This window comes from Sphaeramia orbicularis, chromosome 3, assembly GCF_902148855.1.
Source record: "Sphaeramia orbicularis chromosome 3, fSphaOr1.1, whole genome shotgun sequence".
Taxonomy (NCBI): domain Eukaryota; kingdom Metazoa; phylum Chordata; class Actinopteri; order Kurtiformes; family Apogonidae; genus Sphaeramia; species Sphaeramia orbicularis.
The window spans coordinates 35218514-35238833 of record NC_043959.1 but is presented as its reverse complement, the minus strand read 5'-3'; the positions used below and the strand labels follow the sequence as shown (position 1 = coordinate 35238833).

At 41.1% G+C, this 20320-nt stretch overlaps 1 protein-coding gene across 1 annotated transcript in view; it reads right to left on the bottom strand.

The window, feature by feature from the left end:
• Positions 1 to 10783: 10783 nt before the first annotated feature.
• Positions 10784 to 20320, bottom strand: part of cskl (c-src tyrosine kinase-like) — a 45846-nt gene continuing 36309 nt past the window's right edge. The window contains exons 6-13 of the mRNA XM_030123515.1: positions 17403 to 17496; positions 15446 to 15511; positions 15213 to 15312; positions 14935 to 15025; positions 14754 to 14827; positions 13678 to 13873; positions 13491 to 13577; positions 10784 to 12269 (exon numbers count right to left, since the gene is read on the bottom strand). Coding sequence (XP_029979375.1) covers positions 12087 to 12269; positions 13491 to 13577; positions 13678 to 13873; positions 14754 to 14827; positions 14935 to 15025; positions 15213 to 15312; positions 15446 to 15511; positions 17403 to 17496 — 891 coding nt within the window. The 3' untranslated portion in view covers positions 10784 to 12086. The remainder of the gene's footprint in view (positions 12270 to 13490; positions 13578 to 13677; positions 13874 to 14753; positions 14828 to 14934; positions 15026 to 15212; positions 15313 to 15445; positions 15512 to 17402; positions 17497 to 20320) is intronic.

Genomic DNA, 20320 nt, shown 5'->3' with positions numbered 1-20320 from the left:
ATATTGTACCTTCTTTTTAATTTGAATTTTCTATTTCGTCGCAATTTTTTTCTTATTTGAGATTGTAGTTAGAAGTTTTTTCTTTTTAAATAAATGTAGCTCCCAAGTCCAAGAACATGTTCCGCTAAAGATAAAGATGAATGCACTCAAATGATGCAACTGAGCATTAACAAGATCTGTTTTTCTTTTAGTTATGCAGAGATGATTTACAAAATGCTGCAGAATAACAACAGTTGATAAGCATTCATAAAATAATGAGAATAATGATTTCAGCTATAGCCATGTGATTACGCAACAGGCTAGCTCATGCGCAAACACACAAATGATGAAAGAGTCATGATCAGTAACTAGACTTTCAGTAGCTGCTTTTTTATTATCGCATTATCACAGTTGCCGTACAGCATGCTCTCTAATAATGCAACAGAGATCTCTAAAGGCCTTCAAATCAGTGGGGTAATATATCAGCCATTACAAGGCACTGAAGCACTGATCCATTAAATTAAGAACACAAAGGGGCAGGGTGAAAGGGTCAAGTCCTGCCAAGAGTGTGCTTTATATTTGGCCTACAGGACGAGAAGGGAGCAGGGTCATCCACAGTAACAGAACTGTGCATGCATTCCTTAACAAAACTCTCATCCGCTGCTTTACATTTGATGGTTGTGGAGAACGTGTGTTAGCTAACAGCTTGCTTTGCTGCGGCTATGTGATTATACATGTCTGTTCACATGTGAGTTGCCACGATGCATCAACTTAATTAATGTGAATGTTCTCGGAGTAGCCCAGAGTCATTCCTGCCCACGGTAGAGAAGCTGTTACATCACTCACACACAAGAAAACATTGGACACACACCGCTATTTGCAGACATTTGTATGGAATAATGTTCTTGTAATCATCTGACAAATCCCTGTGTGTTTATTGTACTTGGTGAGACATTCGTGCCCTTTTTCCTTGTATTTTCTTTTTGCTTCCGTGGGGTTGTGTGTGCTGTGTGGAGCTGCAGCTGCTGAGCCACACACTGTCTCCTGGCTGCATTCATTAGCTCCTGTGTTTCTACCAGGGTCTGGATAACAACCCAGCACAAGCTTTCAGCCCTCATCTGTGTCTCTCCTCCTCCTGAGTCCATGCCAGGATGCACGAATGTAGCTCAGACAGTGTGTGTGGTCCCCCCTGTGGGTGCACTGGGGCACGGGGTGGGTAGACGGAGGGAGGGGTGGCAGTGGGTGATCACTGAGCCGGTGGCCCCTTCTTAAAAATGCACAACTCGCAGACAAATCAAAGCTCAAATGGATTTAAGACTTGGTGCCAGAAGTAACAAGTTTTCCAGTCCCTCATACTAGTGTATTAATGATTCAGTATGTGCTTGCTCATGGTTGTGAGGTTTATGTTGGAGTCTGTGTTGTGTTCAGAGCCTGTAAATCCATTTCTACGCTAATGGTTGCTAGTTTTGTGTACTGAGACACTGCAGAACTCAGGACTGAATTGAAGGATTTTTACAGAAAAGCAGATCTAAGTTCTTAACATAGAAATCAGTAAACAAACTTGAACCTAAACAGTTTTTTTTAAAGAACTGGGGTTAGCTAATGTCAAGAATCAAGACGACTGCAACACAAATTTCATGTACGCATCACACTTAAAGGTTACATGTTGACCCATTAAAACAGTCATGTTCACCATTAGCCTAAGTAGCTGTTTATTAGCATACATATTAACTCTTAGTTAGTGGCTCTTTGTGATTATAAAACACGTATTAATGGCCTTGTTCTGAAACTTCTGGGCCATTATTCTATTTAGGTCTTATTCAGCAGCCACTTTTACACAGAGATCCCTGAAAAAAGATGAGATGGTGATCCCACCGTTTTTTCCACCATTGACCGATTTCCACAGCCAAGCCAAAGGATTAACAGAGGTGAGATAGGCTGGACTTTTACACAGCGGACCTGCGTTCCGGAATCACAGGGGTGGTGATGCAGCGCAGCATATAGTGTGACATATAACTTGTGCGTCAGAAATACCCCGAGCATAGCGATGTTGCTAACCTCTCCAGAGTCTTTCACCGTTCCACAAGTGTTAGCATGGATAGAGTCCCTCGCCCAAAGTGACAACAGCTCACGGATCTCTGCGTCTCCCCAGTCCGACATCTTTCTAGTCTCATTGATATGCTTCTAGCCTGTTCATTTTTAAATACCCCCAGCGTGAGGATCGCACACGCAATACATCATCAAAACGTCACATCTTGGTTGCGGAATGAGAGGTGTTCCTTTTACATCGCACTCCGGAATCAAGATCCCACCTTTATCGTGGCTCTGTTACTACCTCCAGAGGCGTTACAAAGCTGCGATAAAGGTGGGACCAAATTATCCCACCATTTTGTTTACACAGATGTCGTTCCGGAATAAAGGTGAAGTATTCCCATAACAGAGGTGCTGTGTAAAAGAGGCTACTGTTTTCCTGACTGTTGTAACACATAGGTGCAGCAGGTAAATGTTTTTCACAGCACATAACCCAAGCAAAAGAGGAGAGAAATTATGCAGAGAGTTATCCACAGTCATTACTGTTAAACTGATGTTTTTTGTGTTAATTACTCTTTATTTGTGATTTATTCCATGGTTACATTGATTAAATTTTTTTTGTTCTATTGAGCTTAATGTGAACATCTACCAGTGTGGATTTGTTTTATTACCATTGTAATGATTATAGTCAAATATTGCATAAAAATACTTAGATTTATCCAAATAACATCAGACCCCACAACCGCACCAAAGCTTAACTACAACCAGGGCTCCAAAAACCCCAGAAAGCACAAAGAAATCCTGTTATTAATACTGTTATCTTAATGTACATTGTTCAGAATGGGTTGTTTAAGGTGCCACAAAAACCATCATTCTCTCAGCAGTTCCCTTAATATTTCTTATTGTTGATCAAGTTATATTTACTCCATAAACACTTGAAAATAATCAATTCTGAACAAGGAACGAGCTGACCCCAAACCAGTCCTTAGAATAAAAAAAGCCAACAATGAAGCTGTGAACCTACAGTTGTGACAAGTCTTTGAATGCATGGTTTTATTTTCGGTCTCAAAGGCATTTTGTGAACCTTAACATTACTCATGGTTGGCTGGAGTTCCTCATGTGTCACAACAGTTTATAGTCTGTCTTGTGTAAATGCTCGCCAAGTCTCTGAAACAAAGCCTGGGTCAGTAGTGAAGAGGGGGAATCCTTAAATACAGAGCATTCATTTCCATTTGCGAGACAGGAAGTGTTCAGACTTCGCCTCCGCTTCAGTTTATTGTTATGTCTTTGCCGCTGTCATGCCATGTGTGTTGAACCGTGCAACTCTTTGTGGCCAAAGTTGGTTCTTGTATGTTTGCTTTGTAACGAAAACCATGAATATTTTCAACAAGTACTACTTTGGCTTCTAAACACTACAAACGTGCTCTCACTAGGTGATCCTGCATGTTCGTACTAGGGTTTAGCATTATAAGGTGCTGTGTCAAGTTTGGCACTCTCACTATAAATGGTACACACCGACGTCTTCTGCTCAGTCTGCTACCCAGCCTGCTGCTTTTCTATAAAAAGAGTGATAACAAACTCCTACCACCGAATGACAGCGAGCGCAATGGGCTTTCAGTGTCAGACTGTAACTCTGACTCATACAGGAAAGATTCGTCATTAAATCTCACATCATCTGCCGGTCCCTTAACTGTCAACAGAAAAGAGTCTTTCAAGCAACAAACTTTGCACACTAGCGTCTCCAAATGGCAACAAGGCCTGTCTGAAAACTGTCTGAATTTCCAAACCCCAGACATCCTGTGAGGTGCCGTCAGTAAAAATGCACTCATGTTGTTTATGTTGTGTAGCACAACCAAACTGTGTGACACAAAAGAGGAAAGTTGTAATGTTGGTGAGTCACTGAAGATGCTCTACATTACTGTTGTGTCAGAGATGATTTCTGCTTTAAATCTGAGTAAAATTTCACCATTAGTTTGGGTGGAGAATATTGATGTATTAAAATATACTGTATGCAGGCACAGTAGAGGGAGATTTACAGGGAGATTTGAAGTTATTTTAAAACATGCTTTTCCATGAAAAAAAAGTCTTTTTTTTATTGTATTCTCTGCAGTCTGAGCAAAAACACCAGCATAATCAAGGTAGACAAAGTTACCATGTGAAACCAAGTGGGATTGTAGTGGTGGCTCCCAGGGGCCGCGGGGCCCTTCACCCTCTCCTTACTGGGATGTGTGTTGGCATGGTTCCCTCCCGCTGGCAACTAGCAGACTGTGGGCCTGGAGCAGGGGGAGGTGAAATGTCAAGAGGAAAATGCAAATTCACGCTGACAAGCGGTGCAGAAAACATGTTCTCTGCGACTCAGGGAACCTTGATATTTCACAAAGTCAAATGAACATGTCAGCCAACACTGCAGGGCAACTATTGGGTTATTTAAAGAGGAGGTTCAGAAACCAGGCCGGTGTTACATCACAGGCAGCGGGGACTGTTTACACGCAGCTCAACGGACAAGACTCTCCTTTGTTGTGGTTGTTATCCACGTTCTCCAGTTTCCCTCTGTCTGTGAACCATCACCGACCCCCAGAGGAAGACCCAGTGAGGACGAGCTGATAGAGGAGACACATGGTGGTTCACATTAGTCCACCATCACATCAGCGCTGTGCTCTCATCCACCAGGTTCACCGCCGGACCGACTTCCCTTCTGTTATCTGTCTCCAGCACCGAGCTCTTAACGCCAGGACGTGGCTCGCAGCTCCGGCTCTGATTAACAGCAGGACAACATCGAGGCTGAAGACACAGATTCAGCTCCAAACCTCATTAATCTACACCGCTCTTTAACAACAAAGTTCTGTTAAAATAGAGACCATAGTGTGAACATGCACATAATGTAGAGCTAATCTTGCTTTGTGGGTTGCTATGCCAACAGTAGATCTTCTCAAACTTTTTTTGTTTTTGCACACATGCACTTGTTATCACAGAAAAAAAACACAATGTCAACCTCTGCTGTCACAGCGTGATGCTAAAAGAACTCTGCACATTACCAGCAGAACACAGCCTGGGCTGTAACCTGTTGATAAACACACAACAAATGGGTAAATCTGAGCAGCGCTAGCATACATTTGGACAGCATGCATGTAATGTATATTATAATATATTCATATAACTGTAGCTGGACACGCTCTCATGCTGCATTGTCATAGATAAGTGATGATGACGTTCCTTTACTCAGTGACGCTGAAGGTCATGGCCTCCTCTGTCTTGGAGGAGTTTATAAAACCGTTGTTGACTGCACTGATGTCTCTGACTGTTTACGCAGTCATGTCTCCTGCAATCAGACATGAAAAACACTCTGAGCTGTCAGCGTGACTGAGGATCGAAACAAGCTCCAGTGCAATTTTTTATATTATTAACTCAAACTAGAGGTTACAGTGACTCTAAAGACTTTTCAAATGTGACAATAAGATGTCAACAGTCCTACAGACATAACTGACGCAGAATAAATAGAGCACAAAGTCGAATAAACTCCATATGTTGCGTATAGCCAGCAGGGCGGTGACTCAACCTCCTGCAAACCCCCAAAACCCTGCTGTGACAAAACACATGCAACTGAATCAGTGTCCCACACAAGGACAAAAAAAAAAAATCAACTTCGTCTGCAATGCTGTCTGTAACAAAGTCCCCAAATAGAAGCTAATTGCAGCAGGAAACATCAGCTGAAAAGCTTAATTTAAGGCTGTTCAGCAGAGTGGAGAGGAGTGAGCGGCGACAGGAAAAGGCATGTGCTGCGACCAAGTGATGTGTCCATGTGAAAAGATTTCTGTCACCGAGGCCATGTGCACATTTGACACAGCCGCACGTCGACCTGATAATGTCAATATCATTTCCCTCATCTCCTGTCAGCTCAACGCCCGCAACTCGTCACAGAAACAGGCTGGAAATGGAGAACTCCCACACTCGCTGTGACAGTGCTGGAGCTGTACAAACAAAGCCCTCAGTGTTCAGGGCTTTACACAGCGTCTCCCCTGCAAACTCCTGCATCTGTGATCTTGCTATAATTTGCACTTCGTTCTCTGTCTTTCAACAACACTTGCATACTGTTTGGTCAAGCTGTTTGGCGGGGAGGGGGGGGGGTGACAACCTTGCCTCGAAATGTGCGTCAGAGATTTGAAACTTTTTAGATTCTTAAAAGAGAAAAAGAACGCTCACCCCTTATTTAACAACTGCTACCCAGGAGAAAATTCTGAACTCTAAGGAGTGATGTACCCAAAATAGGTGTGACAACCAGCAGTGATTTTAATGGATTCACAAAAAGGTGTTAAAAACCCAAGAAATCTGGCATGTGTGAAAATGACTCCTTTTGTGTCATCGTGCTCTTGATCAGCTTTGTAATATCATCTCATATACAAAGACAGATTTTGCTAGCAATATCCCAGTTGGCCATCTGGTTGACTCTTAAGCTGGGGGGGGGGGCTTGATGACTACCTGAAACATGTTAAAAACCTGTTAATGCTGAGTGATGGGGGCCAATGTAACACACAGATTCCTTCCCTTCTGGTGAGTCAGGTGGCTCCTAGAAACTGCCTCCGTACAACCTAGCAACGACACATGAGGTAAAGCTGACTAGAATGAAAAAAAAAAAAAAAGCCCGTAACCCACCCCTCACCACCTCACCCTCATTCTGTCACACGTATAAATCTGTCGGGTCCAGCTTGACTCGCAGAAGGACAATGCACATGCCAACTCCACAAAACCAGCATGTGCAGCCCTCAGCATCTTCCTTGGACTCGCCCAAAAATGTGTTGGCGTAATCAGATTAATTCAGGAGCTAATTTGTTGCTGTCGAGGATGCCTGGCTGCCGTCAGTCACGCAGATCCATAACTTATCGAAAGCTGATTAACACATCAATCCTCCTGCTTGTGCCTGCTAGGAACGTGGAGCTGAGTGGTTGTCAGGATTACTTAAGTGTGAACGAAAGACCGAGTCATCCAGAAACGAGAGCTGTGCATTAACTCTACCTACTGTCAACACAAGCTCCCCTCATGTCAGGCTTAATAATTTCCAATTCTGTGCTTGTATTTTACACACTTACTCATATTGTTTAGTGAGATTAAACTGCATATTCCTCAATACAAAGTAGGATGTGCAGGCAGATGATCTAAGGATGAGAGAAAAACACAGAAATGTCTACAGAGGCTGGTTCTTACACAGAGTATCCCTAAAAGATGCAGCTGCTTCTGACCTTCGATGCCCTCATGTAAGGATTGCCCAAAAGTCTAAAATCTGACATTCCGAGTTACTCCTTTCCCACATGTTTTTTAATTCGATGAGCTCAAATCCATGTGCTGCTCCTACTTAGCTCCCTTGGGATCTCAGTCTGCCTGATGCCTCCCAGTGGTGACTTTTAGCAGTCAAGCGGCATCCCAAAATGTTTCCACAATCGGTTAATGAGCTGTACTTTTGGCAAATGAGGCGAGGAGACAAACTGAGGGGGGGGACCTCTGTAGCGGGGCCCATCTCGTGCAGCCGTGGCAGGATGGTAAACTGGAGCTGTCGTGATAAGTCCTGACAGCAGCACAGTCTTGGCCACGAGCGCAAACTGCCTTGCTTACGTAACCAGCCAATTGCAACCGCCCTGTCACTGCCATTAAAATTCATAGGAATCACATGAAATAATGCCCCAAACAACTGTTGGTTGGAGCCGCACAAGATACTGAGAAGGGCGGAATTTGGTCAAAGTCGAAATGAGACGGGAATTGAATAAGTAGTGGAAAAAAATGGATAATAAGACACATGGTCAGGGAAATGGGGGGGCCTTGGAGCACTGTGGAAGACTGGCCTGGACCCAGCCTGGAAGCCAGTGCATGGAAGGCGTCTTTGGACTCTTTCCAAAGACCAAAGGAAGCACAGTGAGGGCAGCTCTATGATAACTGATGGGATTTTCACGGCTATCAAAACGCTCACTCCCTTCACACCTTGAAAGCTCTGCTGGCACTTCACCACCTGTTCATCGCACTTGTTATCTAAAAACAATCACAAGAGGATTATTTATAGCTGTACATTTGCGATGACACGGACCTGGAGATAGCTGCAAGACGCACTCCTTTAGGGCGACAGTTCACGGCCATTTTGGCTTGTGATCAGAGTGGTGGTTTGTTTGGGCAGCACTGAATGGTTATGTCAAGTAAAGATTTTCATTGTTAAATGGCTGAAGGGAGGCCTATAACCTATAAAGGGGGGGTAAACATGACAAATTCATGGGGCCCAGCATTCACGGGGGCCCAGTGGATATAGGTTAGAAGTTGCAAAATTTTCATGTACAACAGAGGCACAGAAGCCGGGAGTCGGACACCCAAAGCTAGTTAAGTTTCACTTTCAGTTTATGCCACTTACAGAACGCACCCCGACGTATATACCCCCCCATCTGCTTGACAGATATTTTCTTGTAGCAAGGGCTCATAACGTTTAGCTTTCAGGGGCCCACAATTGCTAGCGGTACCCCAGCCTGTAACTATTCAGTATTGGACGGTCAGTGTAACTAAGGAGGCTGAGAAGAGGTAGCCACAGTGACATGAAGATTCAGTGTGTAAGATTTAGGGGATTCTACATAATATATCTGTTTTATCAGTGTTTAAAGATGCTGATAAAGATAATGTGTTTTTAATGAAGCATCTATATCACAGGTGTCAAACATGTGGCCAAATCTGACCCGCCAAAGGGTCCAATCTGGCCCATAGGATGAATTTGTGAAATGCAAAAATTACACTGAAGAAATTATCAATCAGTAGAGTAAAAATCATTTTAATTCAGGTTCCACATACAGACTAATAAGATGTAAATTGGGTCAGGCCAGTAAAATATTATCACAATAACCTAGAAATAATGACAACTGCAGATTTTATCTTTTTTTAGTGTAAAAAAGGACATGAAAATGTTTATATTAACAATCTTTCCTTTTACAAATATATATGAATATAAACATTCTGAAATGTCTTAAATGAAGTAAATGCAATTTTACCAATATTCTGCCTGTTACTAAATGTTTTGTGTATTTGTAATTGTCATGTAAGTTGTAAAGCACATGTGTAAATTATAAATTGATAAACCAAGGCAGAATATTGTTCAAATTGCACTTGTTTTTCTTAAGACATTTCAAGTCGCTCATGTTATTCAGATTTTTAAGGAAACGCAGATGTAAACATTATCATAATGTAATTTTATTTTTTTCATTGTTATTTTACTGGTCCGGCCTACTTGAGGTCATATTGGGGTGAATGTAGCCCCTGAACTAAAATGAGTTTGATACCCCTGATCTATATCTACAGAGGAAGCAGGTTTCTCTCTTCTATGACAGACATGAATGAAAACTGTTTTTTGGTTTTAGCTCAGGACTCATTGTTCTTCCCCCCTAGTCAGATTCATCACAACATAACCTACGTATGAGCGTCGACCAAACTGAATATCCCTTCATCTGAAAAGCCCAAAACTGTTTCACCAAACTCCGATGGTTTAGTCTACAACTTGTACATCAGATTTCACCAAATATCACATCAGCGGACCTTTAAATGTGTCAGGCAACTTCTGACACGTAGTGAAACACTGAATATTATTGACTCGTAGGTTTCAAATTGGAAACAAACAGCCTGAGTGGTTCTGCTCAGTTGTTATTGTTTAGCCTCATTCTCTTTCTGCAGATAAAAGGAACAAAGATAGGACTGCCTTGCTTACACGACAAAGGCTTCGTGTTAAGTTTGGTTGAATGCTCAGAGCTACAAATATCCCCCTCGAGGTAAATGAGGGATGAATCTAATGCTTTAAGACAAAATCAGAGCCTTTTTTTTTTTTTAGCAGGAAGGAAATCAAGTATTTAGTGACCTAACAGAAGTTTCCAAACACAGGTCTGTTAAACTTCAAATATGAACCAGAGATGGAATGAACAGTGCTCGGCCAAAATAGCCGTGATGCATTTAAAGGAGTGATATTTTGCTTTTTTAAATGCAATTATGCATTTTAAAACATGTCCCTGTGGTCTACATAAACTGTAAATGCTATGCTTGGGTCTGAATTTTTCATTAATTCAACTCCACAGGTCCATCTTCAACCCTATTTCTGAGTAATGACATGAAAAAGGTCGTTTTGAGCGCCGGCCCTTTAAATGCAAATGAGCTACTTCATACCCCGCCCCTTCCAGGATGTTGACAGTGCTGCTCTGTCCCCATTCAGCCACTTGTGTTCGTTAATACAACCAACAACTAAACATTTTTGGTAATCGACTCGAAGTTTGGACATATTTTCAGTTTTTACTACAACCGCTGCTGCCGACAAACAATTATATCGTACTCAGAGAAATTTTGGTCGGAAGTCTTGACCTTACATGTGCAAATGTTGTAACGAGTTATAGACACAACAAATTAAGCAAGACTTAAAACAGGTTGTAGAAATCCACTCGATTTTTGCCAAAATGAATATAAAGATAGCTTTGCAGCACCTGAAGGGTTCAAATTTAAACTTTTTAAACTATTAGGGTCCAAACACACACATAAATGTACCAAATACTAATAAAAGTGGGTTTAGCAAAATATGACCTCTTTAAGGAGAAATGTAAACACCCATTAAGTGTAACTTCAAAAAAAAACCCAAAAAACTTCTATTAATGATTTCATTTTGGTTGCATCTCGCTCCACTAGTTACACACCACAGCTTCATGTTTACCTACATCACACACAGGTCACCATTACATCCACATACACACACACGGATTTAAGGATGCAGGGGTTTTCACACGGTTCAGATGGAATGATTTATTCATAATCATGATAGCATAATAAAACAATAAACATTGAAAGCACTGACAGTTGAACCCAAGGCCTCTCACACACAGCATGCACCACCCGACCCCAGCGTTCACAGAGACACTGAACATTCCTAACACCAAGAGTCTCGCTCCTCCTGGCCTCTGAAAGTCGTCCTTTTTTATTCTCCGCCAGTCAGTTTTTCCTTGTTCTTTTTTTTTTTAATCCTTTAAATATATTTTGATATAAAAAAACAAGCCCACATATGATGAATCAACCATGTTTGTGAATTGCCTCTCCCCCTTTTCCGCCTGTTATTGTCCTGCCCCCAAACTGCTCCTTGGAGCTGTCTTGGTTGGAGGATGAAAATGATACTGGCCCCCATATCCTCTCTCTTTCTGTTCACTGTATCTGTATGAATTCAAGAAAAAAAAAACGCGATGGGTAGATCGGTGGAGGTGGGGGAGACCGCACTTAAAAACAAACAAACAAACAAAAAAAAAAACAACGGTTTGATAACCTCCCTGAAAAAAAAAGAAAGCAATAAAAAAAGTTTCTTAAAAAACGCAATTTAAAAAAATCAAACCACAACAGTCCAATTGAAGAAGTGCTGGAGGGAAGTCTGGAGCTCTGTAGACTGGAGGCACTTTGGCACAGAGCGAAGGCCCCACACCGAACACCACACTGTGGAGAGGGAAGGAGGGAAGGAAAGGAAGGATGGAATGATGCAGAGCTGGGCTGAAACGCATGCAGAGCCACATGGTGACACAGAGATCCAGGAATGATGAGGGGGCAGGGAGTGGGGGAAGGAGAAGAAGAAGAAAGAGCACCTGACAAACGTGGAGGAAAAGGCCAGCCTCCCCTCCAGTTAATGCCATGTTCAGGAGGAGGAGGAGGAGGAAGAGGAAGAGGAGGGGAGGAAAAGAAAAGATCGCTCAAGTGGAGAAGGAAGAGAGACTTGGACAGAGAGAGAGAGAGAGCGAGCAGCGGCAGGTATAGGAGGAAAGAGCAGTGGCCCATCAAGAGAAGAGGAAACTGTCCGGCAAAAGCTATACAACACAAACAGGAAAACAGTCTTTGTGTGAAAGCAGAGGATGCTGGAGGGCATTTGAGGGTGGGGGAGGGGGGCACAGTATGGCAGTCCCACAGGTCAACAGCCCGGGCAGGCAGGAGGAGGGTGCTGTGGTCCCTCTTCTTCTTCTTCTTGTCCTCCTCTGCCTCAGGGCTGCGCTGGGCTTCGTCTTGCCCCCTTCCCTTCCTTGTCTCCCCACGCCCCCCAACACGCCTCCTCTTCACAGGTAGAGCTCCTTGGCTCTGATATGCTGCAGCTTCTCCCTCAGCATGCGGAAGGAGGGCCGCACCACGGGGTCCAGGGTCCAGCACTGCTTCATCAGGTCGTACACCACAGGGGGGCAGCCGTCGGGGGCGTCCATCTTGTACCCCTTCTCTACCCGGGGCACCACCTCTTTCAATGGCTGAGAGAGAGACAGACACACAGCCGAAATGAAGTTAGATTTCAGAAGGTCATTTTTGGGGAATGTTGGAGTTGCTTTCAAAACCAGCTTGTTTTCGCTAGGCTTTTCGTTTTTTCATTTTGAAACAATCCACATTTACAAGAGTGAGGCTTCCCCTGAACCAAATGACCAAACCTTGATTCATGTACAAGACTGTCTGAGGCCACCTCAAACAACAATATTTACATTTGTTTCATTTTTTTAAAAACATATTTTACATTTAGTTGTTCTTTACATTTATTATCTTTTTCATTGTTATATGATGTTGTCTTTGTTGTTTGTTATTACTCTGTTGTTGTTTTTGGTTTGTTTATTTGTTTGATTTTCCTTTTGATTACATGTTGTTGTTTTTCTGTCCACAATGTCTTGTTAACTATCACTAATAAGAACAAACCAACAAACAAACAATATTTACATTTGTTTCATCTGTGAAAATCTTTTGTGGATGATCTGGAATTTCAGATCAGTCAAAGGAAATTAGGGCAGGCTATCATCAGCCTTTAAAACAGCCTGAAGACAGAAAAATGAGCTGCAGTAACACATGACAAGAGGAGACAACAATGTTCTTTAGTATAATGGCAATGAAATGAATCCCTTTATTCATTTTTCTCTTTTCAGTTGACAAAGGCTACCTCCTGAACCGACAACACACTGATGTGTCTGTTGACGAACCCACTGATGCCAAGTATAAGGAGACCCTTCCCATGTAGGTAAGGACAGTAGGATATAACCTTACGGAGCGCTTTGATGTGATCACAGAAACAATTCCAACACGATCCAGTTCAAATATATACTGCACATCAAAAACATTAACCTTTGTTCAGACCTTGGTTTAACCTTTCAAGTATAAAAAGGTTTTTTTCTGTGCCGCCTCAGCCCAGGAAAAGGTTATTCACAGTAACAAATAATTATGTAAATGTAGCAAAGGCCAAAGGAAGCAGAAATAATTAAATTCTTAATTTACTGTACATAATATGCTACAGTTTCATTAACCAGCCCCTGCATTATATAAGGGCACATGCTTCATTACTTGAGGTCAACATGGAAAGGAACAAGACATTGCATTAATCTTGTACCAAACAAACAAGTAAATAAACATGGATCTGTGCAATGAAGCCTGCCATCTGCTGGTTCTCTACAGGCTGTGGAGAAGCCAAGAAAAACTGGTGTTCAGGTACTTACAATTCTAGGGTAAGGCACGCGCCCAAAAGAGTAAATCTCCCAAAGTAGGATTCCATAACTCCAAACATCTGATTTGGTGGAAAACCTCTGTTGGACAAAAAAAATACAAGATGTTGTGAGACTGGCTGATAGATAAACCAAGTGTTTAACACCACACTAACACTGATGCCACTACTCATCCTCTAACCTTCTCTCTTAGTGCTTCAGGGGAGGTCCATTTAACTGGCAACTTGGCGGTGTCCTGTATGGAAGAAGCCTCCTTGGTGAGTCCGAAGTCGCTGACCTTGGCAATGTTATCGTCAGACACCAACACGTTACGAGCTGCCAGGTCTCTGTGGACGAAGTTGTTGGCCTCCAGGTACTCCATGGCCTCGCACACGTCACTGGGTGGCAAAGTTTAACAGGAGATATGATGACTGAGGCCCAAAGGGAAAAGCTAATCGGACCAGCAGTCCAGTTGTATATTTCATGTGAATGTACAGTCCAAAAGAATGACTGAAAACATAGTGTTGTCCCCATGACACAGCACTTTCTCTCTTTCACTTGTTTGAAGGTGAAGCGGTTAAAATGGCCAGATGACAGCTGAACTGAGTCTTTACACTGGAAAAAAGCTAAATCTTACCAAGTGTATTCTTCTCATTTCTAGTCAAAATATCTCATCACACTCAAAATAAGACATAATCACCTAAAGAGCAACTTTTCAGTGAGATATAAGAACTTATTTTTAGACAACAGATCTTGAAAATCTTATTTCAAGAAATCTTACCAAGATAATTTTCACTTGTTTCATTGGCATTTTTTTTGCTTAAATCAAGATTTTTTTTTTTTTGCTTAATTCAAGCAAAAACATCTGCCAATGGAACAAGTGAAGATATATGTGATGACATATTTTTTTACTAGAAACTTTTATTTACTAGAAATGAGAAAAATACACTTGGTAAGATTTAGATTTTTTCCAGTGTATTTAATGTGTTGCACTAGTTACAATAAAGGCATGTCAAAGTAAAAATAATCTGTGCCTTAGAGACACTTGACTTGAAGATAAAGCAGCTGTTTATTGAAGAGAAAAGTGGTTCACTGTAAAAACAAATGCTTCTTTTATGTGCTGTGAGTGCTGTGCCTGTGTTCTTTAGAAATTCACATCACATCCTGACAGCTAAAGAGCAGCAGTTCAGCCGTTCTGATCTGTACTGATTAAATGTTTGCCTTTTCAACAAATCCACAGTAATTAGTCCTCGAACTCAAGAGATGACGAGGACTCACAGTGAGAACTTTAGTAAGCAGTCTCCTCCCAGCACGGTCCGACCCCGAGAGCGCAGGTAGTCCACTAGGCTGCCCTGTAGGGTTATTATTAACAAGCTACGTTCAGCACAGATATTCTCAAGCTTGTAAAAAACACTATAGGAGTTATGTGACAGCAAACCAGAAGATCCATGTTACTGACCTTGGCCATGTATTCTGTAACAATATAGAGACTGCCCCTCTCCTCCACAATTACCCCTAGCAACTGCACCAGGTTGTTGTGCCTCAGTTGCCTGCAAAACACACAAGAAAAACCCATCAGCAATACTAACAAATGTAAAGGTGTTCATAAAACCTTTTTTCAACAGAAATCAGAGGAATAAAAAATAACTTGTAGTACAGGACAACTGATATTTGACAGAATGTGCTGGGTGCACAAAAAGACACACACAAGGCAAAGCAAGATAAGCCAGATCTTACGTCATAACAGAGGCCTCAGCGATGAACGCCTGAGCTGTGGCATCGTTTTTGATACACTTGACCGCCACTTTGGTCCCTCTGTAATCTCCGACCATTACATCTGACAAGGACATAGAGTGGGAACAGCTTTTAGCACAATCTTCAAGATGACCTCAGTCACTACGATTACAGCTCTGATAAATGAAAATCTAAAATTCAGCTATGTCTGGGTCCTTGTGGAATCAACCACTCACCTCCAAACTCCCCCTTTCCGATAGTCTGAATGAGTTTCAGCTCCTTTCTGTTCAAGGCCCAGCCACCTGCCAAGACAGAACAAAACACACTTAGCATTGTACCAAATCAGCTGGTTGCCTTATATCTACAGTCCATCCTCCAGACATGTTCAAATGAAATGAACAGTGCGTAGTTACTGTGGTTTTCTCAACTAAAACCATACATACATAGGCAGTTTAATGATGGTGTGTGTTGTGTGCTAGTGATGAAACTCTCACTGATGTGTTTACATTTTATTTAGTGACATATATTGATGTTATGTCATTTCATTCAGATGAACAGCTGCAGCATGATAATAAAATATGTCCTCAATGACAGACGAAAACATGAATTGGCTGTTACTCTGAAAAAAAATTAGGGATTTTTTTGAAATTGCATTCTTGGAAGCAAAATATATTACACTAGTGCATTGACCCGTGGGGAACCCTGGTTCCTATTAATACTGATATCTAAGGACTGAAGCTAGTAAATCCATCGTTCCTGTTTTTAACTTCATTTCCTGTCATGCAGCGTGGTACTACGCTTCCCGTCAACAGTCATGGGCAACTCAACGTGATTGTTAGGCTATTGTATTCCAAAATTACTACAGGGTTCCCACTCTTTTCCTGAATTATTTTCCAGGATTTTTCCAGGACATTTTCAGCCGCTACATAGTTAAGTTATCAGTCATACACTAATCCATTCCCCTGTTCCCCTCATTCTTTGGAAGTGTTCTTTTCTATAGCTGTAACTTGCATTTACCCAGATTGTTTCTATGTTTATTACTCAGACATTTGATGTGCAGTCTATGGCTATAATTTATCTATGAAAAATAATTATGACAAATGTATCATAGAATAATGCAAACACACTCACAGATTATAGCGTAGCACTTCATTAGCCTGACAAACTGGAGTTACAACGTTCAACTGGGCAATTCCCAACTCAACTTTCTCTTCTCTCTTTCTTTCTCTCCTGTACTTCCTCTAAAAATTTGTATATTTTCAATAAATCACCTAAAACAATTTTCTTTGCTTCATCTCAGTTTAGGCACACAAGGTCACAAGGCAGGGGGAGGATAAATCATTTTCCAAGATAACTTAACCGTTTCCAGGACATTTGACCTTTTTCCTCATTTCCCATGTTTTCCATGACTGGAAAATTGGTCAATCATTTTCCAGGTTTTCCAGCAATATTTTGGGAGATATTAGTAACTAATATCTCCTAAAATATTGCTCCTGTCAACTTTCCAAGATATTTAATGTGGAGATGGGAAATTGGCCAGTTAAAAACATCTAAATTTCTCAGAACTATGCACACACACACACACACACACACGCTCAGAGACCTTTCCAGTATTGTAATATAGATAAGCCTGATTGTTTTTCGGTATTTTGATTCAGAAATGTTACACAGCATACCTTAAAGCATTAAATATGTTTTTACACTGACACAATCTTGTGTATAAAATAAAAGAATACATTATACTGACAAAACATTTGATTGACTACATTCAAATACTCTTTAGTAATCATGAATGCTATCATCTCGGTTGGAAGAACTTTCTGGATTCACTCCAACATGCACATTCTTATCCTTAGTTTCTCTGTCTAACATCAGTGCAGACAGGTCAAATGAGTACACTGAGTGAAATAAGGAGGTCAGCGGTGAAGGAAGACCCAGGTCGACCTTCACAACCCAGCACCATCCCCAGACACTGAATGATTAATTACCCTCTGCTGATTAAAGCTATTAAGTCCGAGGTGTCAGCAGAGTCTTCTAGGAGATGCAGGCTTAGTTGGTGTAATGTATGCTAGAAGTGGACTTGAGTTTGTGAGGTTAGCGTGACAGTATTTACACACATGCATAATCATATCCCTGTGTGCATTGGTGCCACTGTCCCTGTGGAGTAGTGTAATGAGCTCAGTGTGTCCTTACTCCGGGAGAACTCGTCTTGTGCTGCCACCGTTCCCTCCATCAACTTGGGTTTAATCAGCCTGGTACAAAGGCCGTCGGCATCTTTGGTGTAATGCTGGGGACCACATTAAAGAGGGTTAAATGTAGGCACTTTAATCAGGAAAGAGACAGTTCTTTAATTACACTAAAATGTTTACAGTAGATAAGGTGATATATCACTGAGAATCTGGCACATATGATACAGGGATTCCACATACTGTAGGTGGTATCAGATTTTAGGTAAACCATCTTAGTCCATTATAAGATTGAAATCTTAACAGGAAAATAATTTTTTTTTTAACTATTAGAACAGTGGGATCTGCTCATACTCATCAGCAGTCAGGGTTTAAACAAATACAAACCAATGTCTGCCATGAGTCTTTGCGTAACAACTATTAATTACAAATGTATAGTGTTTTAAAGATTTGAGAATAAAAATCATAATAACACAACACTCAAGTGCATTAACACTTCCTTACACCCCTAGTGCATACTGTAATATGTTGTGTTTATAAATTGTTTTGATGAGGTGAACCTGTATGTATGGTTTTGATATACAAAACAAATGTGTAGCAACAGATTGCAGATGAACACCTACAAAACCCTGAATGGAGTAGTATCTGTGTTGTTCATTGACATCAGCGAATGGAAAATGTAAAATCACATTTCACCAGTTGCTGTGAAGATTATCTGTTGTGTTATATTAATGGGCTTTTCAGAAATTTGTATGATTGAATTTCTGCTCATTCATAGATAGTCTGATCACAGCCTCAAAGATGCAGAAAAAGTATTTCAGTTATTTTTTATACTAAAGATTCTTTTTTTCCGTGGCAAATATACACTTTTGGCCGGAATTTCACAATGTTTGCATCCTTATATGTCAGGGAAGAAATTACACTTGAGGCTGCGTGATACAAAGAGCCTTATCAGTGGTGTTTACTTCCATTCAGGAGACAAGATAACTTTATAAATGACAACAATGCATTAGATCGGTAGAATCCAAACCTCAGCAACAAAAAAACAAGCAGTGTTACTTTCCTAAGAGATAAAGCATGTCCTATTGACAGATGTCTGGTGAAGAAGCTCCCTGTTGGGAGGGGTGGAGTTGGAGGGTGAGTGGGGGTGTGAGAGAGATCGATTCATTTGAACCTTCACCCCAGAAAATAAACAAGCCCCACTCAATATCTCTTCACATTTAACTGCAAAATAATTCAACCTGTGGATGCAAATGAAGTAACCTGACCTGACCTGCCCCCACTCACCCTCAGAAAATCAAGTTAGACTTCAGCAGTAATCATAGTGATGCTTTGGTTCTAACGTGAGAAATTAAATTAAACTTTGCTCCTGACGCTTGTTTGACAGGCCAAAGCAAATACACACTCAATCAGTGTCCTTTTGACAGCTGAAGTCAGAGGGCATCAAGTCTATGTTTGCCCCTGTCGAATGACAAAGAAAAAAAATGACATCAGTGAAGCTATTAAATAAAAAAAAAGACAACAACATGGTGAGATGGCCAGAGGCTGTAAGTGATTTTGACAACCACCAGGGGGCAGCATGGTGAAGAAGTGGGATCAGTTCCTCTACTTTACAAGGCATGTAAGCCAAACAATACATGAAAACCTCCACCTTCTACATATACATGTAATACACACACATACAGTCATATACATTCACATACATCCCTTTGCTTATTTAATCTCTAAATAAAGCCATTTGTCATGGGCTTCTCACCAAACACTGTTGTAAATACTATCTTTAACACCACTTAAATCCAGTTGCCACATATGTGAAAATGTATTTTTGGTACCCATTATCCTCCCATGTGTAATTAATGCTTCAGTGTTTACTGGTAAAACTCTGAAATGGGCAGGGTAAGAGACAATGCACTGTGTTTTTAATGACCTTGTAAATCCCATATATAGCCATATTTAAAATCACTAAACCAGTATCACTGCATACATGTGGCTGGCATGCCTAACATCACTGTGAGAGCGCTATCTGACAGGAAGGAGTGGCAGGGCGGTGTGTGCTCAATATATTTTACAGTGTATGTGTGAGTGTCTACATATATAGGACCAGTGAGAGCAGGGCAGGCCAAGGGGAGCAGTAGCAAAGCCGAAAAAACACACACAAGAATGTGAGGAATCCTCTCATAGGCTATTATAAAGAGAGGGAGACAGGCAAGAAGATAAAGGGACTTAAGAGAGAAACATGGGTAAGGGGACGCAGGGAATGGAAGATGGTGTTGATACTGTATATGCACTGATTATCTATGGGTCTGTCCAATCTTATCCATAGCAGATGCATTTATGACTGAAGTATGCCAAGTGATTTGTCATTTTCTATTTTTGGGTTGTGACAGTTTTGAGGTTACTTGGGTGTTGCTTAAGACCAATGTTGGGGAAAAACACATAATGCAAAATAAAATGTAACGGTAAGCAATACATGTTGCATACAAAGGGTAAACATATGGAAATATTATCATTAAAAGGCTTCTACACAGACACTGATCCTCTTGCTTTACATCTTTTAACTGTGGAAAAATACCACAGGTTAGCAATGCTGGTGCACCACCATCACATATTGGATGGTTACGTTGTATTGATTAAGTTAATAAAATAGTTAAGTTACTTATACTTTGAAATGGGTAACTAGTAAATGTACCTTGATACTGATGAAGATTTATTTTAGTTGTTCAGTCATTATATGTGTGTGTGTGTGTGTGTATATATATATATATATATATATATATATATATATATATATATATCCTTTTTGTTTGTGTTGGTGATGTAGGTGCAGATATATATGTAAATACTTAATTGTGAAGGGATCACTAATCTAACTTTAGCATCTCTGATTGGATAACAGAGACAGTGGATGTGGATGTGTATGCACAT